Consider the following 24,530-nt stretch of genomic DNA (forward strand, 5'->3'; position numbering starts at 1 on the left):
CATTTATTGGGGAACAATTTGGCATCACATCTCCAAGGTGCTTTCACTAGGAATCATAAGTTGTGATCAACAAATATGGAAGTCCTGATTCTGACCAACCCTCACCGATCATAGAGATCAGGACTAATCATGAGAAAGAAGCCAGTTTTAGGTTTACTGTGCCTTTAAGAACAGAACCTGCACGCGGACACTGTACTAGAACGTTTACAAATTGTTATCTTTTGGTAACACAGTCCCCGCCCATAGGAGGAGCGGCTAGTTGACATGGCAACTGCTGCAGCCAATCCCTTTCAGAGCTCAAGCGTGGCTCCAGTGTTAGCTGCATCCGATTGGTTGAGGAGAGGCGAGTGCTTGTCAATCCTGCTTTCCTATTGGTCTGTGCTCCTAGTGACACTATAGGAAGAGGAGCATGGGGAGACCATGGGAATTAAAGGGACAGTGACCTGACATTAGGAGTCACAGGGCTAAAGCTGCAGGTACGTGCTTGTGTGGATGTCTGCAAGTGAGCTGTGTGCAGGGGGGTGTACTGCAGGCCTCCTGCGGACAAATGTGAGCTACAACTTTAGGTGGAGACTACCGAGTGTACAGCAGTGAAGATTCCTCATGTTAACCCTTCCTGTTCAATCCTGCGCTGTAGAGAACAGTAGGGAATGTCACGTTCACCATGCAGGATAGACAGGATTTTAAGATCCAAAAATCAGCGGCGGAATCCCGGATCAAAGAACAATCTGCTGCAGAATGTGTCCACAGGGAATCAGTCCTTAGGGATCTGCCGCCTGCCCATCCCCCGACTGTGGGAGCAGTAAGGTTTATTGTGGATTCTCCCCACTGACTGACACAAATAAAGGGCCCCTGTGCAAGAATAGAATGTGGGCCCTCTGCAGCCCAAGAGCTCATCCTAATGCAGAAGTCCACCTGTTTTGGGGTCTGAAAAGGGCCCCTGACCTCCCAGACCCCTGTGTGCGGCTGCACAGGTAGCACCAATGATATGTCCACCCGTGATTCTTCCCATTAACGTAAAACCCAAAATGCCGCTATGTGCCCAGCTGCCAGCAACGCATCACAAGCTGCAGGAATCACGTGTCATCACTGGAGGCCGAGGCTGGCACTACCACTAGAGCGGCACAGGGGAGGGCCCACTATGTACCATAAATCTGTATTTTTTTTTTTTTTACCTGCTGTTCTCCTGGATCCAGTGTTACTCTTCGTTTGTTCCTGAGATGCGGCCCCTTATTCCCTGTATATAAATGTAGTCTTTTTTTTTCCAAGGGGGTGTGGTGCTAATGAAAACACAGAGAAGAGTTGCAGAAAACGCCCACTTAGCTAACAAGTCTAAATATATATATATATATATATATATATATATATATATATATATATATATATATATATATATATCAAAGAGAGCATCATGGCTCAGGAACGAAGCAGAAAAACATAGTCGGATTCAGGAGGACAGCGGCATTTACCGGTCATGCTTATGGCAAACGATAAGGACATTATAATTATTAATTTTTTTTTTCAAGATCACCCATTTAAATCCACACCAAAGTTAGAACCACATTCTGTGGATTTTCTGGCAGACTTCCCTGCGGATTATAGGTCAGATTAGCTGTGGAATTATCTGCAGCAAATCTGATCCATGTGGACATATCCTGACATTACCAGAGATCAGAACCCGACTGCTGGGACCCCGACCAATCTTAGGAATGGGCCTCTGGATCTGGGGAACCAGAGCAAAGTCTGGAATGGAGCAGAAGTGTTCGTGTTTACCTCCTTTTCATTCATTGTCTATGGGACTGCTGGAAAGAGTGGCATGCTATTCTCTGATTTTTCCATCAGTCCCATAGATAATTACTGGGAATGAGGTCTAAACACGACCAATACAGCTTCATTTAAGACATGGGTACCTGGGATCCAGAGGCCTTTCTTGTGTGGTCCCAGTGGTCAGACCAGTCATTTCTCCACTACCATAGCGGATGAGGATAACTTATTATCTTGGGAATAACATAGACTTTCTACAGACATGATATGGTGGGAGAGGGCTGTGGGATCCATGGATTAGTTTGGAGGTTTCCTTGTGCGGTTCTACAGAACGTTAAGACTTGGGTTGTGGACTCTGCCCCCCCTGCTATGTGAATGACCCAGCCATGGCCTCCAGCCCCCTCGCTGCACATACGTGACGAGCACCAAGGTCCTTGTACCTGTACAGTCCATACTGCGGATCAAAGTCCCTTCTGATGGTGATGTGATACGGAAAATGAAAACAATACCGATACCATCTCCAGTCACGTATATCCCAATCCCAGGACCTAATTATGCTCCTTCTTCTACCATGTTGAAGAAATAAAATAAAAATTAATAAATACATTTTTATATTATAATTTTTTTCTATTGTAGTGAATAAGAACATTCCCGTAGGAATAAGAAGGATGGCGGACAAGATAAAAACTCCACGTACAAAGGAACTTGAGTTTGGGGGATCCATCGGTAAGCGTGTCTGGCTTTACGTTGGGGGGCTTGCACCGCGTTATTATACCCATACGTATAGATGTTTTTTCCTTTGTAGGGGCCTTACTGCTATTGTTCGTCTTGCCTGGAACGGTCCTGTACCTCCTTCTCACATGTAACACAGACGATGCCAGTGTGCTCCAGGTGCCCGGGCCCCTTCCCCCGCTGCCGGCCTTGTGGAACCCATTTGCCCTGACGCTGCTGCTGGGCTGGATCGCGCTGCAGGCGCTGCTGTATATGTTACCTATGGGAACAGTATGTCCGTTTTCGATTTTTTTTTTTGCATATAGTATCCCCTCTAATGATCCCCACCAGCCGCAGACCCCTGCTATCTCTGTAGTGTAGCCATAAATCCGCGCTCCGCCGAATCTGTCACCAGTCACAGTCATTGTGCTCTTACTTAAGACACTGCGCCGAGTGTTGTCTGCACTCATCCCTTTAAATTTATCATATAATTTCTAATCCTGTAATATATAACACAGAAGTCCTTTTATTTCAGACGGCTGAAGGAATCCCTCTGAGAAACAACACTCGTCTGAAATACAAAATAAATGGTGAGTTAAAAAATGGGGGTGGTGTTGTCTAATATCAGATGGCATCTTCAGACACGTTGTGCAGGAGATCTGGAGCAATAACATTACAGATAGTGTACTCTTCTGACTCTAAAAGGCACCCCAGGTTTAGATGAAGAAAATGGGAAAAGTCGTAGTTACTCACCGATAACGGTGTTTCTCAGTCGCCCATGACAGAACTACCAGAGAGATGGAGTCCGCCCTTCAGGGACAGGAAACCTACAGGATAAAAGGGCGGTACCTCTCCCCTGCATCAGTTTGGTTTACAGAGCATCGGAGGTCCTCCAGGTTAGTCACAACAACAAAAAAATATACAATTTTATCATATTGCTTAACAAGTAAACACCGTGTCTATATGGAAAACCACTTCACACAAAATAGTGTGCTCACTGCACACGTGATGAGGGGGAGAATAAGCAGGTGCTGTCATGGGCTCTGAGAAACACCGTTATCGGTGAGTAACTACGACTTTCTCAGTCGCCCATGACAGCACTACCAGAGAGAATTTTCAGAGATATTGCTTAGGGAGGGACCACAGCCTGCAGAACCCTTCTTCCGAAGGTCAGGTCAGATGAAGAGGCTAGGTCTAAGCGGTAGTGTCTGAAAAAGGTTGAAGGTGATGACCAGGTGGCCGCCTTACAAATTTGATCTAATGGTACCTCCGACCTTTCGGCCCAGGAGGTCGCCATAGCCCTCGTAGAGTGGGCCTTCAGTCCCTGTGGCACGGCGTTCCCGGTGGAGGAGTACGCCAAGGCTATTGCGTCTGTCACCCATCGAGCAATAGTGCCTTTAGAAGCTTTGAGTCCTTTTCTGGGCCCCTGGAAGCAGATAAAAAGAGACCCTTCCTTCCTATGCTGCTGGGTGATTTTAAGGTATTGGGCTAGACACCTTCTCACATCTAGTGTGTGGAATTTTTCTTCTTTCTAGGGTCTGGACAAAAAGAAGGAAGTATTATTTCCTGAGATCTATGGAATGAGGATGCAACTTTTGGCAAATAGGCAGGGTCTGTTTTTAGTATAACTATCATCCAGGATTTGTGTAAATGGATGGTTTGCGGATAGGGCTTGGAGGTCACTTATTCTACGGGCCGAAGTCAGGGCTATTAGGAGGGCCGTTTTAAGTGAAAGAATCTTAAGAGGGAGTGATTCTAATGGCTCGAACGGGGATTCTGTTAGGGCTGACCATACTAAGTTCAAGTCCCAAGATGGTAACCTCCATATAGTTACGGGTTTAGACATTGCAGCTGCTCTGACGAACCGTACTACCCAAGGGTTGGCGGCTATGTTTTTACAGTATAGGGCTCCCAGAGCTGCTATTTGTACCTTTAATGTACTTACTGAAAGGCCTAGGTCTAATCCTTTTTGTAAAAATTCTAGTATTTCAGTAATTGGGACCCCGTCCTGTAATCTTACCCCCGAGGATGATAGAAATTTTTTCCAGGTTTTACCGTAAATTTTTGTAGTTACTGGTTTTCTACTTTTCATTAGAGTGGACACTAGTTTGTCAGAAAACCCTCTTTCCCTCAATAGTGACCTCTCAAATACCATGCTGTCAGATGTAAATTCTCTGACTGAGGGTGGAACACCGGTCCCTGAGATAAGAGGTCCGGAAGATCCGGAAGGACCCAGGGATCGGTGATTGATAGCATCCTCAGCCATGAGAACCAGGCTCTCCTGGGCCAGAAGCGGGCTATTAGGATGAGTCTGGATCTGTCCTGCCTGACCTTCCGCAGGACTGCTGGAATGAGAATGGTGGGGGGAAACGCATATGCCAGTGTTTGTGTCCAGGGAATTGTGAATGCATCCACAGCCTGAGGGTTCCCCCCGGAGTCCAGGGAGCAGAAGGCTTCCGCCTTCCTGTTGTGAGAGTTGGCAAAGAGGTCTATCACGGGGACTCCCCATAGATCTGTGATTTTGTTGAAAATCCCCTGATTTAGAGACCACTCTCCCTGCCTTAATTGGGTACGACTTAAGAAGTCCGCTTTCTGGTTTTCTACTCCCTTTATGTGTAGGGCCGATAGGGAAAGAAAATTGTTTTGAACCAGGCTGAAAATTTCGGAGGTGGTCCTCATTAATGTTTGGGATCTGGTTCCCCCCTGGTGGTTTAGGTAAGCTACCACTACTCTGTTGTCCGAGAATACTCGGACATGATGTCCTTGTAGCTCGTCTAGAAAGTACAGTAAGGCATGCTTTACCGCTCTCAATTCTTTTTGATTTGAGGAAGACACTAGCTCCTGATTTGTCCATAACCCCTGAGCGATTCTGTTGTCCCCACCCTGTGGGACTTGCGTCTGTAGTGACAATCTGAGATGTCTCTATCGCCCAAGGAACTCCCTTTGACAAGTTGCTGGGATTTAACCACCAGGCTAGGGAACGAATAGTAGGCAAATCTAGTGTCATGCGACCTTTTAACCGCCCTCCCAGTAGTTTCTGGTTTTTTAAGACATCCCACTGGAGGGGTCTTGTGTGGAGCTGCGCCCACTGAACTGCTGGAAGGCAAGCAGAGAGGGACCCCAGTAGTGACATCGCCTTCCTTAGGGTCATGGTAGGGTTCGCACGTGCTTCTGACATTAAGTGAATTATTTTTTGTTTTTTCTCGTGTGGAAGGAGACACATCTGAGAATTTGAGTCTAAGATGAGACCCAAGAATTCTTGAACCCTGGCTGGTTCCAGCTTCGACTTCTGGAGGTTCACTAGCCACCCCAATTTTTTCAAAATGTCTATGACTCTGTCGCGTTGCTGGCAGCAGAGTTCGGCCGAATTGCTCATGATCAAAAAGTCGTCTAGATATGGAATAATCAAGACATTTTCTTCCCTCAGATGCGCCATCATCTCTGCTATCAGCTTGGTGAAGACGCGAGGGGCAATTGATATACCAAATGGGAGAGCCTTGTATTGGTATTCCTTTGTCTGTCCTTTCATGACTACCGCTAGTCTGAGGAATTGCTGAGAAGTCTTGTGGATGGGAACGTGATAATATGCATCGCTGAGATCTAGAACTATCATAAAACAGTTTGGAAACAGGTTTTTTATTGTTGACTTTATTGACTCCATTTTGAACCTCTGATTTTTTACATAGGTATTCAACTTCCGTAAGTTTATTATGGTTCGGAAGGTTCCGTCTGGTTTGGGCACCAGAAACAATGGAGAATAAAATCCCTTTCCCCTCTCCAGAGGGGGGACTTCTTGGATGACAGATTTGTTTAGTAGTTTTATGATTTCTAGCTCCAGGGCTTCTTGCTGTAGGGGAGACGACCTCAACGGTGTTACCACATAGTTCCTTGGGGGTAAGGATAGAAAGTTTATGTGAAGCCCTTCTCGTATTAGATTTAGAATCCAAGGGCTGGATGAAATTTTCTCCCAGGCCGGGAGGAATTGAGATAATCTCCCTCCCACCCTGGGAGAGATGTCACTTGGAGGGTTTTTTTTTATCGCGAGGGGAGTTACCAAAAAGGAACCCTCTATCTTTCCTTCTCCCGTCGTCCCATCGGTTTTGATCTCTTGGTGGTCTCCTTTTAAAAAATTTCCTGTTCCGAAAGGGCCGCTTATTATATGTTGGGGCGAGGACAGGAAAACCTTTCTTTTTATCACCCGCTTTTTGCAGGATATCGTCCAGGGTTTCTCCGAAGAGGAATTTACCCTCACACGGAATGAAACAAAGTTTCTGTTTAGTTTGCAAGTCCCCTGGCCAGGTTTTCAGCCACAAGGTTCTACGTGCTGCATTTGAAAGGGCTGCGGATTTGGATGTTAGTTTAATCGAGTCAGCCGAAGAATCCGCCAGGAACGCCGTAGCTCCTCTAATCATAGGGATAGACTCGAAGATCTTATTTCTCGGGACCCCATCTCTGAGCTGTTTTTCTAGGTTATCAACCCAGATCATTAGAGACCGTGACGTGCAAGCTGCCGCTATGGTAGGCCTTAGGCATCCTCCTGCTGACTCCCAGGCCCCTTTGAGAAAGGTATCTGCCCTCTTATCGAGAGGGTCTTTCAGGGTTCCCATGTCCTCACACGGTAAGGCAAACTTTTTTGAGGCTTTAGCCACCGCAACATCTAGTTTGGGGGCTTTATCCCATGTAGCAGAAGCCTCATCTTCAAAGGGGTATTTCCTTTTAATAGAGGGGACAGATGCGTTTTTCCTTTCCGGTTTCTCCCACTCCTTTTTAATTAATGCCTGTATGTTCTTGTTAAGGGGGAATACTTTACGCTTCCTTTGAGATAGTCCCCCAAACATAATGTCCTGGACAGTTTTGTCAGGACGGGGGTCCAGAACCCCCATTGTAGATCTTATCGCCTTAACAAGGCCATCGACCTCCTCTAGGGGGAAACAATGACGACCTCCACTCTCGAAATCCGAAGAGGAGGATGAGGAGTCATGCGTATCTGAGCTCTTACTCCCGGAATAGGAAGGGTCAGAATCCGCAGGGGAAATAGGTTGTTTTTTAGTAGTTTTCCCACTTTTAAAGGAGTTAAACGCAGTCTCAACTTCCGATTTAATTACGGACCGTAATTCGGAGGCAAAGTTTGGGGTCTCCTCACAGAGGACTCGTTCTATACAAGATCCACATAGCTTTTTATCCCACGTCTGTGACAAAGCTGTTTCACATAGGGGGCAGGTTCTATGCTTCATCTTCCCCGTTCTCTTCCTTGCCTAGGATAGATAGAGAAGGGGAACCCTAATTACAAAAAGGTGAACTTTCACGAAGATCACTCACCAATCTGACGCAGCCACAGGTACCGGTTCTGGAGGAGGGGGTCGCCTGAGAAGCATCCGTGGGAGGCAGCTGATTAACCACACTGGAGCTTTTACTGCGCTAAGTGGAACGGCTATCAGACCGAGAACTTCGATTGCCCGCAGAAATCCGTTTTTCCTGGACGTCCGATTTCTGCCGACGGCGCTGTTGTTGCTGCTGCTGCGGCGGTGGCAGCGGCGGATGGAGCTGCTGGTCGCTGTCCTCCATGGTATTACCGTGGAACAGCCTGCAGCCAGGAGCCTCCGTCGCCTTCTCCATATAAGCGCTATTAACCCCCTTCACCTGTGGCTGCCGAAAGAGGAAGCGTCCATTTTTTTTTTTTTCTTCTTTTTCCTCTTACTGCGCATGCCCGCAGCCAGCAACCCGGAAATGGAGTATTCCGGTTCCGGGGCAGCGCCATCTTGGTGCAGTCACTCACAGCGGCGCCCCCGAACCGGAAGTTCCATTACTACTTCCGGTGCGGCGCCATCTTGGATTTCGGCGTTTTCACGGCAGCATGAAGCCCCAGGCTCCCATCAGAGCGGCGGCTGCGCTTCCCCCCACACACACTACCGGACTCCTCAGTCGGAGCTGTGGCGGCTTCGGATACCGGACCAGCCGTGGCAGGGGCGTCCCCGCAGCCAGAAGTCGGACTGGCCGGCCCCGGTCCTCGTCGGTCGGTTCTTCATGCAGGTACCGTCCAAGGAGGTTCCCCGTCAGGGACAGGAAACCAAACTGATGCAGGGGAGAGGTACCGCCCTTTTATCCTGTAGGTTTCCTGTCCCTGAAGGGCGGATCCCCTCTCTCTGGTAGTGCTGTCATGGGCGACTGAGAAAACAGATTTCCTATTAGTTACAACTTATAGTAATTCACTTTGCTACAAACACAGCTCTGCCTCAAACACTCACCCACAACTCTGCTACAAACAGTTGCCCACAGCTCTGCTACAAATACGCACAGCACTGCTACAAACAGAGTCCGCTACAAACACACAGACAGTCTGCCACATGCATGTGCACACATGCAGTTCAGCTACAGCATTGAACTGATAGGTCCTGCAGCTAGTTGAGACTGCGATAACTGTGCAGCTAGCAGAGATGTGCAGCGCCTGTTAGTTTTCTGTCCTGCGCTGCACCGATCAGATAGATAAGTGTCTGGCAGGAGGAGGAGATCTGCTCTGTGGTATGGCTCTTTCAGTGATCGTGAAGAACATGGTGTCGGGATCTTCTCGATCATAGGAAGCTGCCTCCAAATTATATATACACACACATGCACTTTTTAGCAAGATTTTTTTTCTTGCTAAAAAGTGTGTCTATAGTAAATAACTATGGTAGTAATCAGTTTAAAGAAGATCTGCAGCCACCCCTAATGTGTGTACTAGTAATGAATTTTATTCCTTTGGAATGTCAGTTCTGAAACCTTGTTTTATTCATAATTGCATTGTCCCTCTGTCATTGTGCCCGAATAGTTGGGTGTCACCAGTTGGGGCTATATCCGTACAATATAACAGTCCAATTAGTGGTGGCAGGGCCAGGCTATGTATGGGACACCAGTCTTGGACCAAAGGAATGGTGATGCCTAGTTATCAATGTATTTATAAATATTCAGGAGGAATAACAAAGGAACATCACAGAGTTATGTGAAAAGATGTTTGTTAGGGGAATGCATGTATCTTCCTAATGGTGACCTGTGCGGAGAGTGACTGCTCCTCATTAATAATTTGAGTTGTTCTCAGCGTCATCGTTTACAGAAATGTTTTTTTTTTCAGATTTGTTCACTATTTATAAGTTTTAAGATGAGACAATGTTTATATCTAATTTATTTTGTCTGATCTTTTTCCATCTACAGCTTTTTCTGCCTTCCTTGTGAGCGCCCTGCTGGCCGGGGTGGCAGTGATGCTGCAGTTACCCCTCTCTTACGTTTACGACCACTTCTTGCAGTTTGCTGTGGCCTCAGCCATCATATCTTTGGCTCTCAGTATCTTTCTTTACATCAAGTCGCTGGCAGCACCGGAGTCTGCACTGGCACCAGGTGGTAATTCAGGTAATCTTGCATAAACCCCAAAAGACGTGGAGAACACATATCATGTGAGCGCTGCAGCCGATCTCTGTTCCTTTTTGGATGGAATGTGAAGGCTGCAGGCGATTAGTTGATCTGCAGCTGCTGATTGGCTGCAGCAGTCACCTGAAGTCCCTCTCTGGATGTTAATTGCTCTGGTCTGGGAGGTGAGCGTCATTTTTATTATTTCTTACTCCACCCATTACATTTTATAGTAGAGGACAACCCCTTTTAAATGCTTTTTTTAAAATCTTCTTACCCCAGGGACTTTATTTTCCTGGGCACGAACTAAAATAATGAAAAAAAAACAAAACCTATCCTGAATTATTTTAATCCTCATGTTGGTATTTTTTATTAAAGGAAATCCCCTCTATGACTTTTTCATCGGGCACGAGCTGAACCCCCGTATTGGCTCCTTCGACCTGAAGTATTTCTGTGAACTTCGCCCGGGACTCATGGGTTGGGTGAGAATTTTTGGTTCTAGGAAACGTGTTAAGGACTAACAGTTCTATAGATAAGGTATATTGTAAATGGAAACATTCAGAGGGTATGGCCACAAGATGGGCAACGACAGGTTAACAGCTGGGACCCACCACATCTCCAAGTAAAGGGGAAGCAAGAGAGGGACGTCACGTAGTCAGAGAGCAACAAAGTCCTGGAAAAAGTGTATGGGGGACAAATGCCAATCAATTGGGGTACATTAAATGATCTGGGATACCTGCAGGTCTTGAGAGCCCAACAGGTGAGGGGCCAAAGATTGAGTAGTTAATGGTAAAAAGAGTAGGCTCCAAAAAAGGAGATGGGGGATGTAGTCCTGGGGAACCTTTTAATCAGCTTGGAGGGAAAGTTTTGAAGCCCATAGTTAAACGAAAGAAAAAAAAAAACGGGCAGGTAATCGCTCACTGCCCAGCGTAGGTCATTGACTGCTCACTTGGCGAATCAGCTGCTCAACAGGGCATCTCTTCTTCTTCCAGTCTGCTCTGTAGACGTGGTGTGACTGCTGATGTCATGCTGATTGTCAGCTGACTCCCCGCAGGTAGGCAGCAGGGAGCAGACTGTTAATTAGCATGGTGTCGGCAGTCACGCCACATCAACAGAGCAGAGCGGAAGAGAAGCCGCTGCTATGTCAACATGACATCAGCAAAAGCTGCAGAATCGCCGGCAGGAGCGGTGTGTGACTTCTCTGTGCCAGGAGAGATTTGCACTGGGCACAACGGACAGGTAGGTAGCACCTCACTGCCTGTTAGATTTTAGGCCCGTAGAAAGAGTCTTGAACAAACCTTTATGTATTTAAAGTTAGGGGGGTTTAGAGCCAAGCATTGCGGGGTCCAGCAGAAGATGTCCCTTCTTGTGTTCTAACATCTGTGCTCATTCATTAAGGTAATAAAGTAAGTAATTTGGGCAACCAGACCAGTGCCTCATTGCTTCGGGGCCTCCGCAGTTACATGGGCTGCCTCTATGTTACATAAGTCCTTGCTGTTAACTCCTGGCACCTACATGTGTGATGTTCAGTATAGTGGGGCCATTCGTCTTCTCGCTGGGCTACCATTTTGTTTTTCACCACTTTTCCCCAAATCCTAGGGGATCTTCTAATATCTCCTTCCTTTGCCGCTCTGACATTACTCATTCCCTTCCAGTGTGTGTTAAACCTGTGCTTCCTGATGAAGGACATCGAGCTCCGTGGCTCCGCTTCCCTCTCCATTATTTTGGTCTTTGGTTTCCAGGCTCTGTATGTCATGGATGCCCTATGGCACGAGGTACGCACAGATGTCTGTCTGGGTTATATAGAAGAGCGCAGACCGCTCCTGATTTACCCATGACATTTTGTCCACTTTTTTTTTTGTCAATAGGAGGCGATCCTCACAACGATGGACATTGTGCATGACGGGTTTGGTTTCATGCTGGCATTTGGGGACTTGTGCTGGGTCCCCTTCACTTACTCACTGCAGGCGTACTTCTTAGTCCGTCACCCTCAGGATCTGAGCGCTGCGGCTGCCGTTGGCATTGTCCTTCTCAACGGTAGGATCACTTTTCTTCATGTTCTTCATTCTTAAATGTACGATGGAAATATCCAATGGACCCGATATGTCAGCACAAACGAGTCCACAGTTACGTTGATGGCTGCGTGTTGGAAATTGTGGTTAGATGTGGTGTTTGTCTGCAGTCACTGGAATCAGTGGCTGCTGTGAAGTTTAGAGATCTGTAATATTTAACCCAAAAATGAGCATCAACCGCTCTCATCTGTTCCCAATCCAATGGAGGGAATGGTCTAACATCTTTAGGGATCAAACAGGTAGTCTCTGCATGTGTAGCGGCTGTCGAACAGGCGCTAGACCTACAGCCGCGAGGACTCGAACATAAAAAATAAAATTAAAAAAATAAATAAATAAATATATATATATACTAGATGGCAGCCCGATTCTAAAGAATCGGGAGTCTAGAATCCATATATACTTTATTTATTCAAATGTAAGAATAATACAATTAATAAATAATAGTAAGAAAGAACAAAAAATGGCTGCACTCACCAGCTCTTGACAATTCTTGACAGTACGGCACGTTTCTGATTGGTCGCTCGCGGCAGGCGGCAACCAATCAGAAAAGTGCCGCGCACCACGAGGGCATATATCTTTGTCCACCCTGAGCGGGTGTAGGACGCTGGTGACGTCACTTATCTCCGGACATTATCTCCGGACAAAGCCACGGAAGTTGGCACAAATTGCCGGAAGTAGTATTCTAGGCAATTATATATTAGATTTTAATGTTATCAGTGTTTACCTTTGAACGTTTATATTGTATTGTCCTGTCACCAGCCATGTGTACGATTATCGGCCGAAAGCCTCTCTGGAACCAATAATCACCCCATGTAAAGGTATCTTTATAAGTTAAAGATTCAGAATACTATGACTTTTATCATATCCTGAACAGTCAAGTTTTTTATGAACCGTTAAGGTTTTCTGGTTGAAGTAAAAAAAACTCTGAGTGTTTACAGTTTGAAACCATAAAATGTTGAAAAATTATGTCATTCTTGAGTATATCACTCAATGGTGCTCATAAACGTGTCAAATTTGATCTATAATATACTTTAATATACGTTACTTTAATCTTTAATATACTTAAGAACAGGGCCCCAGACATCACACAGGGGGTCTGAAACACCGCACAGTGGTCCAAAATATCGCTGTGCTCTGCCTGGGGCCCCATATGCTGCCTGGGGCCCCTGTGCTCTGCCTGGGGCCCCATATGCTGCCTGGGGCCCCTGTGCTCTGCCTGGGGCCACTGTGCTCTGCCTGGGGCCCCATATGCTGCCTGGGGCCCCATATGCTGCCTGTGGCCCCTGTGCTCTGCCTGGGGCCCCATAGGCTGCCTGGGGCCCCTGTGCTCTACCTGGGACCACTGTGCTCTGCCTGGGGCCCCATATGCTGCCTGGGGCCACTGTGCTCTGCCTGGGGCCCAATAGGCTGCCTGGGGCCCCTGTGCTCTGCCTGGGACCACTGTGCTCTGCCTGGGGCCCCATATGCTGCCTGGGGCCCCTGTGCTCTGCCTGGGGCCCCATATGCTGCCTGGGGCCCCTGTGCTCTGCCTGGGGCCACTGTGCTCTGCCTGGGGCCCCATAGGCTGCCTGGGGCCCCTGTGCTCTGCCTGGGACCACTGTGCTCTGCCTGGGGCCCCATATGCTGCCTGGAGCCACTGTGCTCTGCCTGGGGCCCCATATGCTGCCTGGGGCCCCTGTGCTCTGCCTGGGTGTAGGACACTGGTGACGTCACTTATCTCCGGACATTAGCTCCGGACATTAGCTCCGGACATTAGCTCCGGACAAAGCCACGGAAGTTGGCACAAATTGCAGGAAGTAGTATTCTAGGCGATTATATATTAGATGGGCATTTCCTGAAGGAAATACATGGTGCTTGAACAGCGCTACCAGCTTTACAGCAGCACTTTTCACACACGGGACTGGGGGGCGCGCTTACTTTTGCACCCGGGGCCGGGGGCGCGCTTACTTTTGCACCCGGGGGCGCACTTATTTTTGCACCCGGAGGCGCACTTACTTTTGCACCCGGGGGCGCACTTACTTTTGCACCCGGGGGCGCACTTACTTTTGCACCCGGGGGCGCACTTACTTTTGCACCCGGGGGCGCACTTACTTTTGGGGCCGCACTTACTTTTGGTGGGCGGGGCTCCTCGGCCTCCGATTTGGTTGGTGGGGCCCCTCGTCCTCCGATTTGGTGGGCGGGGACCCTCGGCCTCCGATTTGGTGGGCGGGGACCCTCGGCCTCCGATTTGGTGGGCGGGGACCCTCGGCCTCCGATTTGGTGGGCGGGGACCCTCGGCCTCCGATTTGGTGGGCGGGGACCCTCGGCCTCCGATTTGGTGGGCGGGGACCCACGGCCTCCGATTTGGTGGGCGGGGACCCTCGGCCTCCGATTTGGTGGGCGGGGACCCTCGGCCTCCGATTTGGTGGGCGGGGACCCTCGGCCTCCGATTTGGTGGGCGGGGACTCTCGGCCTCCGATTTGGTGGGCGGGGACCCTCGGCCTCCGATTTGGTGGGCGGGGACCCTCGGCCTCCGATTTGGTGGGCGGGGACCCTCGGCCTCCGATTTGGTGGGCGGGGACCCTCGGCCTCCGATGTGGTGGTCGGGGCCCCTCGGCCTCCGCTTTGGTGGGCGGGGCCGGGCCCCTCGGCCTCCGCTTTGGTGGGCGGGGCCGCTCGGCCTTCGATTTGGTGGGCGGGGCTCCTCGGCCTCCGATTTGGTTGGCGGGGCCCCTCGGCCTCCGATTTGGTGTGTGCTCTGCCTGGGGCCACTGTGCTCTGCCTGGGGCCCCATATGCTGCCTGGGGCCCCTAGGCTCTGCCTGGGGCCCCATATGCTGCCTGGGGCCCCTGTGCTCTGCCTGGGGCCCCATGTTCTGCCTGGGGACACTGTGCTCTGCCTGGGGCCACTGTGCTCTGCCTGGGTGTAGGACACTGGTGACGTCACTTATCTCCGGACATTAGCTCTGGACAATAGCTCCGGACAATAGCTCCGGACAATAGCTCCGGACAAAGCCACGGAAGTTGGCACAAATTGCAGGAAGTAGTATTCTAGGCAATTATATATTAGATTTTGAACTGTGATTTCTCTTATGCTGTAATGTCTATTGCCTGTACAAGTCCCCTCTATAATTTGTAAAGCGCTGCGGAATATGTTGGCGCTATATAAATAAAATTATTATTATTATATGTGTTTGATCCCTAAAGATGTTAGACCGTATATATATATATATATATATATATATATATATATATTTATATACATACATACAATTATATATATTTATATACATATATACATACATACATACATACATACATACATACATACATACATACATACATACATTACAGACTAAAAGTTTGGACATACCTTCCCATTTAAAGATTTTTCTGTGACTGCTTTGCACACTCTTGGCATTCTCTTGATGAGCTTCAAGAGGTAGTCACCGGGAATGGTTTTCACTTCACAGGTGTGCCCTGTCAGGTTTAATAAGTGAGATTTCTTGCCTTATAAATGGGGTTGTCTGGTGGATACACAGCTGATAGTCCTACTGAATAGACTGTTAGAATTTGTATTATGGCAAGAAAAAAGCAGCTAAGTAAAGAAAAAGGAGTGGCCATCATTACTTTAAGAAATGAAGGTCAGTCAGTCTGAAAAATTGGGAAAACGTTGAAAGTGTCCCCAAGTGCAGTGGCAAAAACCATCAAGCGCTACAAAGAAACTGGCTCACATGAGAACCGCAGAGGTGACTCTTGGTCTTTCTTTCCTGCTCAGAAGCAGAGGTGACTCTTGGTCTTCCTTTCCTGGGGCGGTCCTCTTGTGAGCCAGTTTCTTTGTAGCACTTGATGGTTTTTGCCACTGCACTTGGGGACACTTTCAACGTTTTACCAATTTTTCGGAGTGATTGACCTTCATTTCTTAAAGTAATGATGGCCACTCATTTTTCTTTACTTAGCTGCTTTTTTCTTGCCATAATACAAATTCTAACAGTCTATTCAGTAGGACTATCAGCTGTGTATCCTTCAGACTTCTGCACAACACAGCTGATGGTCCCAACACCATTTATAAGGCAAGAAATCCCACTTATTAAACCTGACAGGGCACACCTGTGAAGTGAAAACCATTCCCGGTGACTACCTCTTGAAGCTCATGAAGAGAATGCCAAGAGTGTGCAAAGCAGTCATCAAAGCAAAAGGTGGCTACTTTGAAGAACCTAGAATATAAGACATAATTTCAGGTGTTTCACACTTTTTTGTTAAGTATATAATTCCACATGTGTTAATTCATAGTTTTGATGCCTTCAGTGTGAATGTACAATTTTCATAGTCATGAAAATGCAGAAAAATCTTTAAATGAGAAGGTGTGTCCAAACTTTTGGTCTGTACTGTGTATATATAATATATATATTCTTTTTTTTTTTACAAATTAATTAGAGCCACAAAAACCACTCAAATTATCTAATAAATCAAATGTACAACAAAATTATATAAAATTGAGTATATAGACAAGAAAGAGAGTGCTCTGTGAGAAACGGGTGATTACTCCCCAGACCAAGAGAACAGCCCAACAACCAGACAATGGAACCCCAGAGAGCCACCATACAGGGGATAGATTTTAAAAAATGCCTTTATTGAATTTATACGGCAATATAAGTATATAAAAACAAACAATGGTGCGCATAATAGGACATGGAATCAACCCATATAATAGCTCAAATAACTCAGTGGCAGACCCTCCCATATATATATATATCAGGTTTACTTCAGGATATATATAAAAGTGCAATAAAGGAAAGTGCAACAGTGCAAAAATATACTATTATAAAACACACCTAAAATGATCATAATATGTGCTATACATACATGTATATATAACTGTCAAAAAAGTGCAATGTGCTTATATCAAATCAATCCAATGTAACAACACCCTCCATATGGCAACAACACCGAGGGTCAAAATTAAGGTGCACAGTGCAAGGGAAAAAAATTATAGCAATGATACTAATCCTGAGTATTACCTTGGAAGAGGGGGAAGGGTCGCCACGTCCTATCTGCTGCACCCCTACGCACGTTTCGGACTTTTGTCCTTCATCAGGGGTTGTCCTTCATCCAAGGTAATACTCAGGATTAGTATCATTGCTATAATTTTTTTCCCTTGCACTGTGCACCTTAATTTTGACCCTCGGTGTTGTTGCCATATGGAGGGTGTTGTTACATTGGATTGATTTGATATAAGCACATTGCACTTTTTTGACAGTTATATATACATGTATGTATAGCACATATTATGTGCATTTTAGGTGTGTTTTATAGTAGTATATTTTTGCACTGTTGCACTTTCCTTTATTGCACTTTTATATATATCCTGAAGTAAACCTGATATATATACAGGTCCTTCTCAAAAAATTAGCATATAGTGTTAAATTTCATTATTTACCATAATGTCATGATTACAATTAAACTTTCATATATTATAGATTCATTATCCACCAACTGAAATTTGTCAGGTCTTTTATTGTTTTAATACTGATGATTTTGGCATACAACTCTTGAAAACCCAAAAAACCTGTCTCAATAAATTAGCATATCAAGAAAAGGTTCTCTAAATGACCTATTACCCTAATCTTCTGAATCAACTAATTAACTCTAAACACATGCAAAAGATACCTGAGGCTTTTAAAAACTCCCTGCCTGGTTCATTACTCAAAACCCCCATCATGGGTAAGACTAGCGACCTGACAGATGTCAAGAAGGCCATCATTGACACCCTCAAGCAAGAGGGTAAGACCCAGAAAGAAATTTCTCAACAAATAGGCTGTTCCCAGAGTGCTGTATCAAGGCACCTCAATGGTAAGTCTGTTGGAAGGAAACAATGTGGCAGAAAACGCTGTACAACGAGAAGAGGTGACCGGACCCTGAGGAAGATTGTGGAGAAGGACCGATTCCAGACCTTGGGGAACCTGAGGAAGCAGTGGACTGAGTCTGGCGTGTGCAGGAAATGGGCTACAGGTGCCGCATTCCCCAGGTAAAGCCACTTTTGAACCATAAACAGCGGCAGAAGCGCCTGACCTGGGCTACAGAGAAGCAGCACTGGACTGTTGCTAAGTGGTCCCAAGTACTTTTTTCTGATGAAAGCAAATTTTGCATGTCATTCGGAAATCAAGGTGCCAGAGTCTGGAGGAAGACTGGGGAGAAGGAAATGCCAAAATGCCTGAAGTCCAGTGTCAAGTACCCACAGTCAGTGATGGTGTGGGGTGCCATGTCAGCTGCTGGTGTTGGTCCACTGTGTTTCATCAAGGGCAGGGTCAATGCAGCTAGCTATCAGGAGATTTTGGAGCACTTCATGCTTCCATCGGCTGAAATGCTTTATGGAGATGAAGATTTCATTTTTCAGCACGACCTGGCACCTGCTCACAGTGCCAAAACCACTGGTAAATGGTTTACTGACCATGGTATTACTGTGCTCAATGGCCTGCCAACTCTCCTGACCTGAACCCCATAGAGAATCTGTGGGATATTGTGAAGAGAAAGTTGAGAGACGCAAGACCCAACACTCTGGATGAGCTTAAGGCCGCTATTGAAGCATCCTGGGCCTCCATAACATCTCAGCAGTGTCACAGGCTGATTGCCTCCATGCCACGCCGCATTGAAGCAGTCATTTCTGCCAAAGGATTCCCGACCAAGTATTGAGTGCATAACTGAACATTATTATTTGATGGTTTTTTTGTTTGGTATTAAAAAACACTTTTATTTGATTGGTCGGGTGAAATATGCTAATTTATTGAGACAGGTTTTTTGGGTTATCAGGAGTTGTATGCCAAAATCATCAGTATTAAAACAATAAAAGACCTGACAAATTTCAGTTGGTGGATAATGAATCTATAATATATGAAAGTTTAATTGTAATCATTACATTATGGTAAATAATGAAATTTAACACTATATGCTAATTTTTTGAGAAGGACCTGTATGGGAGGGTCTGCCACTGAGTTATTTGAGCTATTATATGGGTTGATTCCATGTCCTATTATGCGCACCATTGTTTGTTTTTTATATACTTATATTGCCATATAAATTCAATAAAGGCATTTTTTAAAATCTATCCCCTGTATGGTGTCTCTCTGGGGATCCATTGTCTGGTTGTTGGGCTGTTCTCTTTCTTTTTTTTTTTTACAGAATAATGTGCGCAGTCCAATGCTGTTCTCTTTGCTGCTGCAGCAATGACATCCTGACTCAAGGACATGTGACCGCTGCAGACAGTCACTAGATTTTAAGATTGTTGTTAAAAAAAAATAAAATAAATGAAACCTGTATATGCAGGTAGCACACTGAATAGAAGCCTATGAATTTACTTTGTAATATTTAGCGTGACTTATTTTGTATAGAAATGGACTTGCAGCCTGTGTTATAGTGCAGAGCTGGATTCAGCGTCCCGCAGACTTCAGAGCAGAAATCCCCCCAGCCTTCATCATTGGTCTATTGCCTGTACAGAGCGGACTCTGGGAGGAATCGTCCTAACATCAGACATTGACCAGTAATGTTATATCAGGAGCACTAAGTCCGGACTATAATACAGGGTGTAAGTCCTGATATCAGCAGCACACGATAAGTAATGCCGCACTTATAGATAGTCGGACGAGCTGTGTCACTGTGTTCAAAGGTGAACTTACAGGAACAAGTATTACATTTGTGTCTAAAATTTCATGGTTTTACTTTTTTTTTTTTCTAAACACTTTATTTATATACAAAATCTGTTTTATACATTTTATAATTGATATGAAATTTCTTCCATTTTGGCAGCTGTCGGTTACATCATTTTCCGAGGGTCTAACTCGCAGAAAAATGCTTTCCGAAGAAATCCATCCGACCCAAGTGTGGCTGGTAAGAGAACATGCTCTAAGGCGATGTTCACACTGACTTTTTCAAGTAGGTTTGTTTTTTTTTTGAGCAGGTCATCCTCCCATAAGTGCTTTAATAATGTTATTTTATTAGGAAATACACTTTTCTGTTCATTTGGGGAGTTATTTTTGAAAAACGCCTGGTGGGAGGGAAGGAGGGAGGGAGAAAGTTAATGTCACTTCTCTGATGTGGACACTGAAGGAATCCTCTCCATACTAGGCAAAAAACACTTCAGGGAAGAAGAAAAATAAAAGAAACGTCCAAAATTCTTCAAAACCACTTCCGTAAACGAAAAACCAATCCAAACCCCCCTACAAAAGGAGCGTTTCTTAGTTTATTTCCACTTGAAAAACTTGTGGTTTTGAAGGCATCAAAAACCTCTGTGTGAGCATAGTCTTGCCTCTTACCAGGAAACATCCCAAGCTGACATAACGTGACCACTGCAGCCGATCAGCATCCACTAAGGAGCTGCAGTTCTCAAACGTCCCTGTCTGAGGTGTGAGAACTGCAGCCCATCATGATTGACCATGTGAGCGCTGCAGCCAATCATTGTCCAACGAGCCCAGTTCATTGGTGTGAAACTTGCATTGACCATAACATCGAAAGAAATGCCATAACATGAACAGACGGGGGTCCTTGAGGGACCTATTTACTGTTCAGTTCCCAAACTGCTTAACCAGCGATGTTACTTTTTCATTCCAGGGATACGCAGGGGGTCCCAGCAGTCGGACCCCCACCAATCACTTACTGTCTTGGGATAATTGTCTTGCATTGTTCAATTCTCACATCTTCCATCAATCGTAGGGCTGGAGACCATTCCGACAGCAACAGGAAAGCGTCTTCTTGTATCTGGATGGTGGGGTCTTGTTCGTCACCCAAATTACCTTGGAGACTTAATTATGGCTCTGGCTTGGTCACTACCATGTGGTAAGTCACAGCGGTGTGGAAAGGAGAACATCACATAATATGCACAAAGTTTCTTGGGGGCTTTGGTTTAGTAATCGGGGGGTTCCAGCAGTGGAGCCTATTCTGTACAGGTGATTAATGGTCACCTTCCATATGGCCCTATGGTCACCCACATGATACTGATTCCAGCTGTGCCTATTTTAACCATATGCAGCATTTTTCATAACATATCCCATCCTGAGCCTAGGAGTCCTCTAAGTGATGTGCTGCAGAGTCCTCCGTATTCATGAGCTGATGGTTGTCCTGGCCACCTGATGCAGATTGACAGATTTCTCGCCACCATAATCGGGGTCCCTGTCACTACTCCATGCTGTACCTGGTGACCGATTTCCATTTTAAAGAAATGTAGGATTCCGTAAAATGCTGACGCGACCGTCACAAACGCACTTTCCTGGCCGTTGTATGCGTGTGACCAGCGTTCACCATGGGCTGGGGCAGCACCAATCTATGTCGTTCTCTCCCACAGGTCTTGGCCACATTTTACCCTATTTCTACGTTATTTATTTCACTGTTCTTCTGATTCACCGAGAGGCAAGAGATGAGCACCAGTGCTTGAAGAAGTACGGACTGGCCTGGCAGGAATACTGCAGACGCGTTCCTTACAGGATATTTCCGTACATCTACTAATTCCTCCATCCGTCAACTAGTATTTCAGCTCCAGTGTGACAAAGGCCAGAAAAAAAAAGCCCGGACCGCTGCTCGCTGACCTGTACAGTATTGTGGGCAAGAGTTATTATGGAAAACTAAATATGGGAAAAAAATTACTTAGGGTACGTGTCCACGTTCAGGATGGCCGGCGGTATCGCCGGAGCGGCGCTAAGCCCCGCCCCCTTTCTGGGACGCAATGATGCCGGATGTGTTAACTGTACACATCCGGGATCATCGCACCCTCGCATAGCGCCCTGTGATATTACTTGCGGCGACGCAGCGTCGCCGCAGGTAGCACGGACATGCTGCGATCTGAAAAGACGCGCAGCATGTCCGGAGTCGCAGGGAAGTCGGATGCGTGTTTCCACGCATAGTGGACACGGGATTTCATAAAATCCCCTCCACTATGCTGGAACATCTGGACGCTGCGTGTTTGACGCTGCAGCTCGGCGCAGCGTCAAACACGCAGCGTTAACTGACCGTGGACACGCACCCTTAGACAGGTTTTCTGGTTTCAGAACCCTCTTGTTTCACGGCTGCAGTTTAAAAAAAATAAATAAATAAAATAAAAAAAAATGCACTACTCACTCTCCCCGGGTCCAACGCTGAATCTCTGCCACTGCTCCTGGTGTCTGTGATTGTCTGCAGTGCTGACGTTATGTTGACAGCGCTGTAGCTAATCAATGACCTCAGTGACTCGAACTGACAGCATCAGCACCGATTGACTATAGTGCTGACAGCACTGCAGACAATCACAGACATCAGGAGCATCAGAGTCTTCGTTAGACCGGGGGAGGGGGAGTAAACATTAGTTTCTATTTTTAAAATGAACTGCAACCGGGAACAGACTGTGAAGCAGACTGTTGGCACAAATATGCCATCGGATGACTAACAGAACAACAGTGTTGGGGGAGGGGTTGTCCATCCAATTATTTTTTAAATTAAAAAGTACTATAAAATACTCACCTTGCCAATTGAGCACTGCCCGTGTCTTCCGTCAGTCGCTATACTTCATATTCAGTCAAGGAAATGCGGCAGTAACGTCCACACGGATGGAACAAGAAGTACAGAGACCAGGAAAGGACTCGGGAGCGTTGGAACTGGAGTTAGTGTCATTATTAGAACCCAACATGGTGATTTTCTACAAGTTCTACCAGCATCAACCCCAAGCAACCAACCATGTTAGGGTTTTACATACCCTACTCAGCTTTATAATTTTCTTTTAAAATGAGAAAATAAGTGACCACTCGTGCAGTAGCTTTAATGCTGCAGTAATCCGGTGTAATGGTACGTTCACATTTGCGTTGTGCGCCGCAGCGTCGGCGCCGCAACGCACAACGCAAACAAAAACGCATGCACAACGCTGCGTTTTGCGCCGCATGCGTCCTTTTTTTCATTGGTTTTTGACGCAGCAAAAATGCAACTTGCTGCGTCCTCTGTGCCCAGACGCGGGCGCCGCAGGGACGCATGTGGCGCAAAACGCAAGTGCGACGCATGTCCATGCGCCCCCATGTGAAATATAGGGGCGCATGACGCATGCGGCGACCGACGCTGCGGCGCACACCGCAAATGTGAACGTAGGGTTATATGGTTGTCCTGGCCATGAATAAACCTATGGTGTGCGTGTAACATGCTGAATCCGGACAGTGTGCTTCACGCTTTCGGTGAACGTTACAGGAGCGCTCAAGGGCAATTTGCAGACTTGTGATCACATACCGACCGCTCTCTATTCAGCTTCAGTCAGTGGTCAGAATTAAGGCTACTTTCACACTAGCGTCGGGAACAACCCGTCGCTGTGCGTCGGGCCGACGTTCCCGACGCTAGCGTGGTCTCCGCCGCACAACGGGGGCAGCGGATGCATTTTTCCCACGCATCCGCTGCCCCATTGTGAGGTGCGGGGAAGTGCGGGGAGGTGGGGGCGGAGTTCCGGCCGCGCATGCGCGGTTGGAAAAAGCGGACCGTCGGGAGCAAAAAACGTTACATGTAACGTTTTTTTCTCCCGACGGTCCGCTACCACACGCCCAAGCGTCGCAAAACGGACGCGACGTTTGGCAATGCATCGCAAATGCGTCGCTAATGTTAGTCTATGACGGAAAAACGTATCCAGCAAGAACTTTTGCTGGATGCGTATTTTCGGCAAAACTACGCATTTGCGACGTATTGCAGTTAACGCTAGTATGAAAGTAGCCTAAGAGACGTGGGGGAAAAAAAAAATGAGCATGTGATTACGTATGCACTTCACATGAGCGGTCACTTGACTTTCACCTGAAGTGTGAAACAGAGCAAAATCCTAACAGTGTGAACATTACACATGGAGCAGATTCAGCATGTTACACGCCATCCCTAGTTGTACACAGAGCCAGGACAACCAATTTAAAGGGAATCGCTCACGAGGTTTTTGCCACCTAATCAGAGAGCAGCATACTGTAGGGGCAGAGACCCGGATTCCAGCCATGTGTCACTTACTGGGCTACTTGCTGTAGGTTTTTATAAAATCACTTTTATCAGCAGGAGATTATCAGTAGAGTACTAGTAAACCTGCTGCCAGGTAGTCCTCCATATTCATTAGCTCTGTACAACCACACCCCCACCACTGATTGGCAGCTTTCTGTATCTGTACAGAGAAAGCTGCCAATCAGTGGTGTGGGCGGGGCTATACAGGGGTCAGCATTCAAGAGAACTGCTAGATTATCCTAAGCCATGTGACTAGGCTCGTTAAGGGTCAACATTGACTGTTAGGATTGCTACTTCCAATAGGTGGCACTAGAGTTCTAGTTCTCTTCCACTCTGAAGAGAAAATATGCCTAGATCTGCAACAGACATTATCAAAATTGCAGAAAGCAGCCTAGTAAGTGACACATCGCTGGAATTGTGGTCTCCGCCCCTACATCATGCTCGTCTCAAATGGAATAGCAATAACTTGCTGACAGATTCCCTTTATAGGGTTATTCCTATCGCTGACTTTCATGGCTGAGATTTGGATATCTGCTTCTGCGCTACATTGTTGGCACATCCACCATAGAAATAAATGGGAGTTACCCAGACAGTGTAAAGCAGCTGCGCTCCACAGTTCTCAGAACTCTTAGATGCAGTTATCCACATCTCAGCCATG

At 46.6% G+C, this 24,530-nt stretch overlaps 1 protein-coding gene across 1 annotated transcript; it reads left to right on the plus strand.

The window, feature by feature from the left end:
- Positions 1-347: 347 nt before the first annotated feature.
- TM7SF2 (transmembrane 7 superfamily member 2) lies at positions 348-23,175 on the plus strand. The gene is made up of 11 exons (XM_077287676.1): positions 348-476; positions 2,401-2,490; positions 2,570-2,766; positions 3,011-3,065; positions 9,661-9,855; positions 10,231-10,334; positions 11,508-11,627; positions 11,721-11,889; positions 19,706-19,786; positions 20,609-20,731; positions 21,237-23,175. Exons 2-11 carry the CDS (start codon positions 2,433-2,435, stop codon positions 21,395-21,397), a joined length of 1,263 nt encoding a protein of 420 aa, XP_077143791.1. The 5' UTR covers positions 348-476; positions 2,401-2,432; the 3' UTR covers positions 21,398-23,175.
- Positions 23,176-24,530: the final 1,355 nt, after the last annotated feature.

The sequence above is a fragment of the Ranitomeya variabilis genome, chromosome 2, assembly GCF_051348905.1.
Source record: "Ranitomeya variabilis isolate aRanVar5 chromosome 2, aRanVar5.hap1, whole genome shotgun sequence".
NCBI lineage: Eukaryota > Metazoa > Chordata > Amphibia > Anura > Dendrobatidae > Ranitomeya > Ranitomeya variabilis.